Source organism: Mesoplodon densirostris, chromosome 3 (assembly GCF_025265405.1).
Source record: "Mesoplodon densirostris isolate mMesDen1 chromosome 3, mMesDen1 primary haplotype, whole genome shotgun sequence".
In the NCBI taxonomy this organism is placed as follows: domain Eukaryota; kingdom Metazoa; phylum Chordata; class Mammalia; order Artiodactyla; family Ziphiidae; genus Mesoplodon; species Mesoplodon densirostris.
Window position 1 is genome coordinate 59510704 of NC_082663.1, and position 12798 is coordinate 59523501.

The window sequence follows — 12798 nt, forward strand, 5'->3', positions numbered from 1 at the left end:
TCTATCTGTTGGCTATATGATCCCACCATGCCTGCCACGTTGCTATTGTGCTCCATGGGACGTCCTGTTTCCATATCTTTCCTATGAGGTGTTTATATTTGCAATTACTATCCTAGACTCACCAACCTCCGATCTTCCGTATGGAAGGCTGATTTGTTTATACACACACCAAAGCCCCGATCAGAGCTACCCAAAGGGAAGATGCCGTACTATACAACTTCTCCTCCCGTTCTCATTAAGAGTCCTGAAAATGAGAGATTGTGTGTGATGCTCATGCCAAATACTCTCTTCCACTCTCCTGTAAATTTTTGCTAATATTTCTTTCATTCTCTTTCTGCTCATCATTTTTGTATTTTATAAACATCTGTAAACTTTCAAATCATGATGCATGATGTAGGTTGATTAACCTGTAGAGCAGTTTCCTTGTAGGTCAGATAGTTTATTTATTTCTGTTCACACTCTTTGTGTAAGCCTAGAGCTATAGTTTACCAGACAGGATTTCCTGGGCAAGATACTTATTTTATTACAAACTAAAGTGGGCTGGCCATGTGCTTCCCCCTTTGTGTCCACGGGGCCTGGCATACTGTAGTAGTTTGACTCAATGTTTGTCTGCTCAATGACTTAGATGCACAAATTGAGACCTCTATGAATATATATGTGGCTTTGGAAACCAGAGAAGAACTTATTTTAATTGATAGGATTTATTTTTTTAATTCATTAAAAAGTGAATTAAAAATATATTTTGTTCATAAGCTTACAGGGTTGAATACATTTAAGTGGCTCTACTCAGGAGTTATGAAACATTAGTAAACCCTACAAAGTAGAAGGACTTCTGAATTAACTTGTTTAAAAATAACATTTGCTTCTAGATTATTATCCCCTTCACAGTTTTAGTATTTTGCTAAACGTTTAAGGCCATATCTTGGCTTGGCAGGAAGTGATGTAGATTAAAAATAACTTGTAAAAGTCACAAACTTTTTTTGGTCTTATTCATTGGTGAAATTTGTTAGCTAATAAAATCTTAAGAGATGATTGGGAATACAGTGGTATAAAATGGAGGCATAGATATGGATTTTGTTAACCAGATGTTTAAAGTAGCAGATCTCAACCCTGGCTTTTACTTAGAATCACTTTGGAATCTTTAGAAAAGATTGATGCTTGTGGGGGACTTCCCTGGTGGTCCAGTGGTTAAGAATCTGCTTTCCAATGCAGGGGATGCGGGTTCAATCCCTGGTCAGGAAACAAAGATCCCACATGCCACAGAGCTACTGAGCCCACGTGCCACAACCAGAGGGCCCACGTGCTCTGGAGCCTGCGTGCCACAACTAGAGAGAAGCCCACACACCACAACGAAAGATCCTGTGTGCTGCAACTAAGACCTAAAGCAGCCAAAAATAAATAAATAAATAAGTAAATAAACACATATTAAAAAAAAAAAGACTGATGCTTGGGCCCTTCCTAGAATTTTAATTGTTCTGAGGAGGGTCTTGAACACGAGTATGTGGGGGTGAATGGGAAGAGAGAGGGAGAGACATACAGACATCATTGGACCCCAGAAGTACCAACACCCCTCATTCTTTCCCAGCCACATTCAACTCTTGCCCCTTGGAGTTACTATGCTGACTTTTAGAGTAACCATCACCTGATTTTTCCTTATAGTTTTAGAACCCATGTATTCATATATAATATGGTTTGTTTTCACTTTTTAAAAACTTCATATTAATTAAAACATATTCTGTGTATTCTTTTGTGACTTTTCCCCCTCAACATTATATTTCTTGGTTTCTTCTATATTAGTCTGTAATTCGTTTTTATTGTTAGAATACTTGTGTATGATTATACTGCAACTTATTCTATTGTTGATTAAGTGATTAATCAAGTGATTAAGATCACTTCTATTTTTGACCATTTTACATTTTTATGCATGCTTCCAGGTGCATACAAAGCATTGTCCTCACTGGGGCTTGTATGTAGGAGTGGAATTGCTCAGCCATAAGACATGAGTTTCTTCAAATTTATTAGATTATACCCCAATGTTTTACAAAGTGGGTGTGTCAATTTACATTTCCTCTAGCAGTGTATGTAAGTTCCTAAGGCCCTGATCATTTATTTTTCAATCTTCCAGCCTGAATTTCCTGCTACCTTAAAGGCACAGTCAGACCTTGTGTAGGTGTGATAATGGTCCCAAGTTTGGACTGAACAGTACATAAAATCAGCTCCTTCAGTAGCAAACTGGCCACCCCTGCTCTTGTGCCTCAGGTGCTCCGGAAGGGCTCTTGGTCTGGGCTGTATGTCACGGATCTTTGATCCCCAAAGAGTCAAGGCAAGGATGAGTATTCCTAGGACCTTGGGTCTTTGACGTGACAGCCTCATTTTCCAGGCAGAGAAACTGAGGTGTGGCAGAGTGAGAGGCGTGGGCTTTGAGCCTCCCTCCCTGTCACGGGGCCAGATGAGCCCCACTTCATGCCGTGATGGGTATGTTGATTGAACATCACAGCCTGCTGTTCCTTTTTGTGTCTGGGTGATCTTGCTCCCAGGATGGTACAGGTCACACCTTTTAATGGTTTCCATTAGAGCAATTATTAGTAATTCTGCTTTAGTTACATTAGTTCAAATAACTCCTGGTACCAAATAAACAGGAAGAGACAAATTTATTTGGTAAAAAAACCCGTTCATTTTAATTAAACACCCCCATGTCTACCAAATTGTAGAACCCCTTTCCACAGCTTGTTTTCCTGACTCCTGTTAAGAATCTGAAACTCTATAGCAAGCAGAATTATTTATATATGTCATGATGTTTCCTATTTCAAGCTGTTTGCCTGATTCTGGGCTCTGAACTTCTATACTGAGTGATAAAACTCTTTCTTAACACATTTTGGGCAGCCTTTTATTTCTTCAAACATCAGAAGATCTTCTCTTCCCTGGATTTGGAGGGACGGAGAGGGGCAGCAGTGAGCACTCAGTCCCACATGTCTGCTGTCCTCTCCCACTGAACAGGATATGAGGATGGAACCAGAAAGGAGAGAACAGGGAGCTGGGCTAGCACACAGGCCTGGGAAGCTCTGCTGGTGCAGGAATCAGGTTGGGTACAGTGAACTACAGCCCAGGTTGGAGGGTATTTAGGGTCTTGCTCCAGGCACTAAATGGGAGTACCATTTAAATGGTTGACACCATACTGCCTTTATCAGTGGTATGATTTTAAAAGGGAACCCGAAAGGTTTAGGAACCGGGTCGCACAGCAGGAGGTAAGCGGTGGGCCAGCGAGCGAAGCTTCATCTGCCGCTCCCCACCGCTCCCCATCACTCGCATTACCCCTGGACCATCCTCCCCCTACCCCGTCCGTGGAAAAATTGTCTTCCACGAAACCAGTCCCTGGTGACAAAAAGGTTGGGGACTGCTGGTTTAGATATTCCCTTTTGGTCGTATTTTTCTTGGAAAAAAATTGTATCTCGTATAACCATGGGCGTTTCTCCCTAGGTTCAGACTGAGATCTGTGACTTAGAAATTCCATCCTCATGTGGCTGGTTACCACCTTATGCCTCATGCTGACTGGTACATTGGGCATGTACTCGTGTGTGTGTGTGTGTGTGTGTGTGTGTGTGTGTTTGTGTTTGTGTGTTGTTCCCTGATCCTAACAAGTCTCTTCACGATTATTATTTAAGGAGGAAAAAGAGTGTAAATGTTACCAAACATGCCTTGCTGGGAATCTGTTAAGAGTAAAATCCTTACTTTCTAATTAAGTGAGTTTAAAGATCAAAGACTTAAAGGATAAAATAATTAAAGATAAGTTCTTTAATAGCCTTTAGAAGATAGCAAGTATATTAAACAGATGTCTGGCAGGGTGCACTGCTTTGTCTGTTTTCAGATGTTTTGGCATTTCAGATGTCATTTTACTGAGGGGGGTCTGTGCTGTGTCACACAGATGGATGATGGAGCAAATATACAGTGAAGTCTGTGGCATTTACGTCTTTGAAATTTTATGCTCATTGATCTAGACATAGAAATAGTATAAACCAACTAAAACTGTAAGCTAAGCAGCTTTCTTTTGCATCCATGTGCTGCGGAGTGCTTCCTTCCGATCGTTTCAGACTAGAGTTTTGTTGGATGATGCCTCCACACACGTCATCATCACAACCTACTGGTAAGACAAAGCGGAGTTTATTGCCGGCCTTATAAGGGAGAACTCTGCCTCCATTGAGCCTTAGCAGAATCTTTTTTTTTTTTTTTTTTTTTTTTTGCAGTACGCAGGCCTCTCACGTTGCGGAGCACAGGCTCCGGACGTGCAGGCTCAGCGGCCATGGCTTACGGGCCCAGCCGCTCAGCAGCATGTGGGATCTTCCCGGACCGGGGCGCGAACGCGTGTCCCCTGCACTGGCAGGTGGACTCTCAACCACTGCGCCACCAGGGAAGCCCCTTAGCAGAATCTTGAAGGAGGAAGGCAAGGTTGGGATTTGTTGAGAACTCGAAGTTTGGTTTAATGAGGGTCTTTGGATGCAGGCGAGGAGTGATGGCAAAGGGGTGTCAGGGAAGGGATTTTGATTAGGTTTAGATAAGGATCGTGATATAGTAGCTAAAGATTGGTTTTGCGGCTTAAACTGTCAGTGCTTCCTGCCAAAGAGTTGATGGGCCTTGAAGGAAGTTCCTCTGACGAATAGTCAGTCTTTGCCTAGGCAAGAGTCTCCTGGACAGGTGAAGTTATGCTAATGAAGACGACAGAATAGCAAAATCATATTAGTGTAGACGGTAAGCTGGGTGGAGAAGTAGGTAGTTTTTGTCTTCAGTGTCCAAGCTGTGTGGGAGTATGTACTTTGTGTTCACAGATTTTTCTCAGGAGGTATCAGGTAGAACTAAGAATGATAGATGCTCCAAGTAGCAGCTGTAGCCATGTATTAGAAGCTAACTGTCATGGGTGGTCATCAGGGAGAGAGCCATTGGTCATTTATTCATTCAACAAGCAAATATTTATAGAGCACATACACATGCCAGGCACTGTGCTAGGATAAAAGACAGATAAGGTCCTACCCTGTTGGGCCTTCCACTCCAGTGTGATACAGCATCCTCTGGATCTCTTTCAGATTACAAACAGTCAATAACATTACTTAACTGGAGGGTATGTATAACTCAGATTCTTACTGAGTACTTATTCTGACAGATCTTTTTTTTGTGTGTGTGTGGTACGCGGGCCTCTCACCGTTGTGGCCTCTCCCATTGTGGAGCACAGGCTCCGGACACACAGGCTCAGTGGCCATGGCTCACGGGCCCAGCCGCTCTGCGGCATGGGGGATCTTCCCAGACCGGGGCACGAACCCTCGTCCCCTGCATCGGCAGGCGGACTCTCGACCACTGCGCCACCAGGGAAGCCCCTCTGACAGATCTTGAGTGTTAGGATTTTCATGTTCAGTTGTTAAGACTAGGTTTGTTTTAAGGTGTGTCTTGATGTCGATGGAGTTCATGGGCCTAGCTTTTTAAAATGTAAGCAAACGTATTCTTTTACATGTTTCCAATGTAATGTTTATCATGGGCCAGCTGTGTTCCAGGCACTGAGTCTTTGTAGGAGAAATACAGGAGTACAAACTCTATACAAATTAGACAACTTAAACATACACAAATAATTGAGATTTTAGTAGTCAGTTGCCATTCAACTCAATAAATACTGAGTGACTTCAGTTTGCCATATACCATGCTAGGTGTTAGGAATAAAAAACTTCCAGGATGCCCTCAGCCTGTAAGAAGATACTCAGGAAACAACCATAAGACACAGTGGCAAACACGAACAGCAAAAACCCAGACACAAACCAAGCAGGAGCCCCCTTATCAAGGGGGATGTGAAGAGGCACAGGCCGAATCTTTGAAGCAGAGCGCTGGTGTGTGTGGCTTTGGCAACACTGAAATAATCCCAAAGCTCTAATAAATGGGTAGAAGTACCTCCACAACGTTTGAGAGAGACCATGGACTCAGAGTCCATTTCTGCCCCAGCTGCTGACTGGACAGGAGCACCTCTGAGGACAAAAAGTGGAAATGGAGGCTCCTTGACATTCTTGGCCTCTAGTAGCCTGTCCTGCTAGGGTAACAGCATCTCCTTAGAGGACACCTTGGAAATTGACGATGTCTGTTTCCAAAGGATGGCGTGCTCCTAGCACTTGTTTTCCATGGATGACCTCACTGCACATGAGTGAAAGGTGATGCGAACGTGCACCATAGTGCACAGAAGAGCATTGTACCAGTGGTGAGCGAAGCTGGCTCCAGCACCTCCCTGACCTTGCACAAATCACTTGACCTCTCCACATCTGTAAAATGAGGTTTCTGAATTAGATGCTTTTGATGGTTCCTTCCAGCTCTGACATGTTTACTATTACTATTCTTACTTTGACAATCCCTTTGATAAAATATATAAGACAAACTTTTTAAATGAAGGAACTAATATTACATGTTTTTCTTTTCAGTTTCTCTACATAGAGAGTCTCTTCTGCACCTGGCTGTGAGATGGGGCCTTGCTAAGCTTTCCCAGTTCCTCCTGTGTCTCCCTGGAGGAGTCCAGGCCTTGGCTTTACCCAACGAGGAGGGTGCCACGCCATTAGACTTAGCTTTACATGGTGGATGCTCCAAGCTGTTTGAAGACATCACAAAGTGAGTTTGGATACCTGATAGATTCTCTCTCAATCTGTTTCTCTGAAGTCTTCCAAGCATTATGGAAAAATTAAAATAACCAAACCACGAGCTAACATTGGTTTATATTTTACCATTAGTTCCCATGTATAAAGTACAGATATACATATCATACATAAACAGATATACAGATATATTCGGTATCCACATTTCATGGGGGAGAGGGAGTCAGGAAAAATGTCTTAAAAGGCTCTATGGTTGGGGGGCTGGCTGTAAGAAGAAGATAAGTTGGGAAACACTAGCCTAACCCCTACTTATCTTTCAGGTTTTTGCTTAAATGTCACTTCATCAGAGAGGCCTTCTATGTTATGGTCTTTTACAATTATGATTAATTTACAGTATTAATTGTGATTAAAATTATGATTAATTTATAATATAAATCATAATTTATAATTTTATATATATAGTCATCATTTATTTCATATATATCTCCATCCTAAATCATTTGAGGACTGAAACTATTTGTTTTACCCACTGTGTTCAGCATATACATTCATTGAAAGAATATGAGTTTTTGTTGAATCAATGAATAACAAACAAACCCCAAGATACTATGTAGCCAATGGGCTGGTTATTAGGATCTAGAGATAACGGAAATGAAATAATTTGTCAACTGTGAAGTTCTCTATGTTGAGGATGATACCAACACTTTTAATGTTTGTTACTTAGAGTGGTTCAGATTGGTCATTATATCCTATACAGTGATTTCCTTGACTTAACATGTGGTAAAAAATAAGTGGGAAACTACAATGAAAATGACAAATTACTACATAAATATTAAATATTATCAATGTTATTACATGGTGTGTCTTAATGGACTGGTATGTTTCATTTGTCCCATGGAACTCAATGTAATTAATTTACGGTCATATGCTACCTAAGTGCATGTTGAAGTCACAGCTTTCTGTTTATTTTTGTTCTTACTTGGTCAAGTGACCGCCAACTAAGGAAAAAGCCCATCCCAATGGAATTGCTTTTATCTTTGCTCTACCATGACCCCACTTTCTTTAGCTAAAAAGGGCAAGACAGGACCACTTCCTCTGACTTCGTCATTGTGGATAGTTCAGGGTTACATTGAGGACCTGGAGCCTCACTTCATCTTTGGTAGCTTTATATCTTTCTATTGTGTCCAAGACCAGAAGATGACATGTGTTTTTAAAGTTTATACATCCTCTATGTCAAAAAAAACAAACAACCTAATCAAAAAATGGGCAGAAGATCTAAATAGACATTTCTCCAAAGAAGACACACAGATGTCCAAAAAGCTCAACATCACTAATTATCAGAGAAATGCAAGTCAAAACTACGATGAGGTATCATCTCTTACTGGTCAGAATGGCCAAAAAGTCCACAAACAATAAATGCTGGAGAGAGTGTGGAGAAAAGGGAACCCTCCTACACTGTTGGTGGGAATGTAAATTGGTGCAGCCACTATGGAGAACAGTATGGAGGTTCCTTAAAAAGCTAAAAACAGAGTTACTGCATAATCCAGCAATCCCACTCCTGGCATATATCCAGAGAAAAACATAATCCGAAAAGATACACACACCTGAATGTTCATAGCATCACTATTTACAATAGCCAAGACATAGAAGCAACCTAAATGTCCATCAGCAGAGGAATGGATAAAGAAGATGTCTTACATATATACAATGGAATATTACTCAGCCATAAAAAAGAATGAAATAATACCATTTGCAGCCACATGGATGGACCTAGGGATTATCATACTAAGTGAAGTAAGTAAAACAGAGAAAGACAAATATCATGTGATATCACTCATATGTAGAATCTAATTTAAGAAATGATACAAATGAACTTATTTACAAAGCAGAAACAGACTTACAGATATGGAAAAGAAACTTATGGTTACCAAAGGGGAAACATTGGAGGGAGGTATAAATCACACATGAACATACACACACTACTATATATAAGATAGATTACCAACAAGGACCTACTGTGTAGCACAGGGAACTCTATTCAGTATTCTTTGATAACCTTTAAGAGAAAAAAATCTAAAAACGAATGAGTATATGTATATGTATAACTGAATCACTTTGCTGTACACCTAAATCTAACACAACATTGTAAATCAACTATACTCCAATAAAATGAAAATAAAAAATGTTTACACATCTAATAAATCCATTCATGGATGGGATTAGAAGTAGACTGTAACTAAATTTTGATTATGTGATGGAGCCTCCATTTTCTAAATTAATTACAAAAATCTTATTGCTCAGGCTGAATCATTCACTTCAGTGGCTTGTAGTTGGCATGGGGAGTTGTTTTCTAGAAGATTCTGAAGTCCTTGCAAGTAATTGTGTCAAGGGTTTGGGGAGATACCGCAAATCTTAGAGTACAGGTGCTCTTAATGGATCTCTTTTTGTCACTCCATGTGATAGAGATAGCATTTTTGTGGTTGGAGATATACTATAATTTTGCAAATATACAAATGCTGATTAACAAAATGAGGTAATGGAAGAAGAGAAAAGAGACATAGAGCTAGTTCTGTGAACTGAAGAATCTGGGAGCATCTGGGGGCTGAGGCAAGCTGTTATCTGGGAGCACTAGCATCTCCCTCCTGAGGCCTCTTTACCATTACTACTACGTGACCTATGGGCCATCCAGAATATTATGACATTAACCATGAAGCCTACATAGAGCTAATAAACGTGCAGTTGTTCTTAACCACAACAGAATGGAAAATAAGCCAATATTCAGGAATTTAGTTTGGGAATATTGTTCCTTTGTTTATGAATGAATTCAAGAATGCAACACGATCAACTTTATGCAGGTTTTGATTGGCGTGAGGAAATGATTTACAGCAGTAGACCAGTGTGTTGTGAATATCTCGCTTGTTTGTAACATCCAAACCTCACCATGCTCTCTGGAGACTATATCTGTTTTCCACTGTAATCGCCTAATAAACTGTCTGCTGCCAGCTAATTTGTGGTACGACATGTGGTGCCATTAAGGCTAGAGGCATCTTTTCAGATTAAAGTGAGAATGAGGTAAAATACTATGTTTAAAAGTCAGTACTGTTGCATTAATTATGTAAATCTTTATAGTATATAATATATGTGAACAGCTTTTCAACTGACGTCTTCTCTAGGTGGAAAAACAAAGATGACTTTATTAGGATCTATTTACATGATCTTATGTACCTATCTTCAGTAGGTAGATTTTATGGCTTGTTTTGCCAGTTGGGTTTGTAATATCAGGGACAGTGAAGAATATTGGGATCGTGGGTTTTGATTTGTGGTGTTTCAGCTTCCAGGGCAGACGTTCCCCAGGTTTCTCCCGAGTGCAGCTCAGCGAAGATGCCTCCCTGCGGTATATTCACTCATCAGAAACACTGACCCTGACGCTTAATCACACAGCCGAGCATTTGTTGGAGGCGGATATTAAACTCTTTAGGAAATACTTTTGGGATAGAGCCTTCCTCCTCAAGGTTTGTGCCCTTTATTGTGGTATAAGACATAATAACTCACTCTCTTTGAGAGTGCAGACAGCAAACTCGTTGTTTTGGGAACAGTATTTTGGTGGGGTGTAGCACTTTCTTTTTTTCTAATGGGACTTTGAGGGACATGGAATTAGAAACTGTTACCCCAGTAGAAGGAAGATTATTATATGATATTTTGGCAGTAGGTAGAAAATAGTAATTTGTGTAATATTGTTTCCTTTACTTTTCATGAACCAGTATCACTGATGTTTAATATTCTAATATTAGGTACTTTCTATTAACTTATTGACTGTATTATAATTCTTATCTAAAGCAGTTGCCTTTAGGGTTATTTTAAATGAATAATATTTTCTTCTGGGATTTCTTAAGGCTTAGATATAGTTAAGCCTTTGTTTCAGTGTACAGATTCTTCTTGAATGGGGACTAGTCACTTGAGACCAGTTCTTTTTCAGAGAGGTTTTTCCCCCTCCCACCGTGGCCCAAACATCAGCTTTGACTGTTATCAGAGCACGCCCATCTCAGGGTTTAAAATGTTTCATCTTCATTATTTTTATTTTTTCGTTGAACCTGGAAGACTGTAAAGCATATTCATATATTTTAATTATTATTAAGTAGAATGTTCTTTTGAGTAAAAGGGCTTCAGTCAATTTAGTTGATAGTGCTCAGGGGTATAATGGATTCACTCACCAGATCGTGTGACGCCCCCCCGGCAAACCCTCTGCCCCCCGCAGGCTTCTCAAGCACATCCATTAATAAGCACCAGTTTCATGACTAGATAGGCTTTACAAAGTAAACAGTCAGTTTACTGTTATCAGAAAACTGATATTGGTATTTATCAGTTTTGGCTTTTGTAAAATGTTTGCTTTATATAACTAAATTGAAGGTTTAACCAGAAACATTATATATCCAAGATTATTGCTTACTCCATATAGGGTTTTATTAAATAATTAAAATAAACATGCTCTTCAGAGTGTGAACTACCTCTGCTGGGTTTAGGGAGTTTAGTGGATAATTTTCTGGCATACAGTATTTCCTCATTTTGCTTAAGGGTGTTTTCTGCTTAAAGAAACAGAAGTTCTCAGCCCTCCCTGTGGCTTCTCGCCCAGGCCCCCAGGGGTGGCTACTTCAGTGGGGCGGCAGCCTTACTCAGGGTCAGTGCCTCCCCCTGCAGTTGCAGAGGGGCAGAGCTCAGCAACACGTGTGTCCTTAGAGGGGACACTCAGACCACAGCAAGGCCACAACGCTCCTGCAAAGGCTAGAGCGTGCTCCGTGTGAAGCAAAAATTCTGAACATGTGTTGCATTATAAAAACTTCCAGCTTCTTAGGTCAGAGTCGTGATTTCTTGTAACTTGAGATAATTATGACTGATGACATTGGGGGAGATGTAGGATGAGTAAATCTAGATGCTTTAATATTTGATTGTAGTGGACTTTACAATAACAAAGACCAAATGAAGATTACTTTCCAGTTTATCAGAGATTTTAATTTTATGGAAAACACTTGATAAAAGAAGAATCCATTGCAGTGGGATGGCCTTGTGTTCCAGGTATCAGCACCCCTTTTTCGTTCTTCCTGTCCTAAGCTTTTGGCTGGGTAGTGTGTAGGGAGACTGGGAAGGGAATAGGGCTGAGGTTCTTTAAGACACTGTGATACTGTAACTTACAATAAGAAATATATCTGGTCTCCGTCCATGGTTCTTGGCTCACAGCCCCCCAGACCCTTAGGATTTCCTAAGTATGGAGCGGATAAAGGTGTTTTTTTGTTATGTTAATGAGACAACTTTTGGAAAGCACCTAAGGATGGGGGCTAGTTACCTGTGGAGCCAATCGCCTGGTAACTTTCAGTCCCACCTCCGCGACCTCCAGGGAGGGGAAAGGGCCTGGAGATGGAGTTTAATCACCAATGGACAGAGATTTAATCTATCATGCCTACGTAATAACGCAAGCCTCCATAAAAACCCCAAAGGACTGGATTCGGAGAACTTTCTAGGTTGGTGAACTTGCGGAGGTACTGGGTGACGAGCCTGCTAGGAGAGGCATGGAAGCTCCGTGCCTTTTCCCCATACCTTGCCCCATGCATCTCTTCCATCTGGCTATTCCCGAGTTATATCTGCTTATAATAAACCTGTAAGCTAGTAAGTGGTTGTCTTTGGCCTTGAGCCTGCGTGGTTAGCCCCCTTTTAACCCCAGGTACTCATGCTACCGTCTCCTTAGTACCTCTCCAGACATATACCTGCTTCGGTCCATCTGTTAATTCCATGGCGGGCCCTAAAAGAGAGAGTACTGTGTCCTGGGATTAAGGCTGGGAGCGGTTAATAGCCACAGAGGGTGAGTGACCGGGTACTGCTTGTTCCCTGCCTCTTTATGATTTGGTCAGTTATGTATATTTTCATGTTCTCTTTGCTCTGGTCTCAGGATGTCCTGAAATAGTCAGGAGCAAGGCACTTGATATGCTGAGCTTAATAACATGCCCGGCGGGGTGGGATTCAGGGCTCTGGGTCAGTTGTAGGGTTGCTTGCCTCAGTTTGCCCATGTATTTGTTTTGGAACATGTGCTGATGCAGCCTTGGGCAGTTTTGACACATCAACACGTAATTCTGTCTCTTCGCATTTTCACTGGCTGTGGGGAATCTATTTGAAAAGAAAATACAGAGGGCTCTAAAGG

At 41.0% G+C, this 12798-nt stretch overlaps 1 protein-coding gene across 3 annotated transcripts in view; it reads left to right on the forward strand.

Moving 5' to 3' along the window:
* ARHGEF28 (Rho guanine nucleotide exchange factor 28) overlaps positions 1-12798 on the forward strand; it is a 311840-nt gene that overhangs the window by 139897 nt on the left and 159145 nt on the right. For all 3 annotated transcript variants that reach the window (XM_060093040.1, XM_060093041.1, XM_060093042.1), the window contains exons 5-6: positions 6444-6627; positions 9943-10123. In XM_060093040.1, the coding sequence (XP_059949023.1) occupies positions 6444-6627; positions 9943-10123 (365 nt within the window). The remainder of the gene's footprint in view (positions 1-6443; positions 6628-9942; positions 10124-12798) is intronic.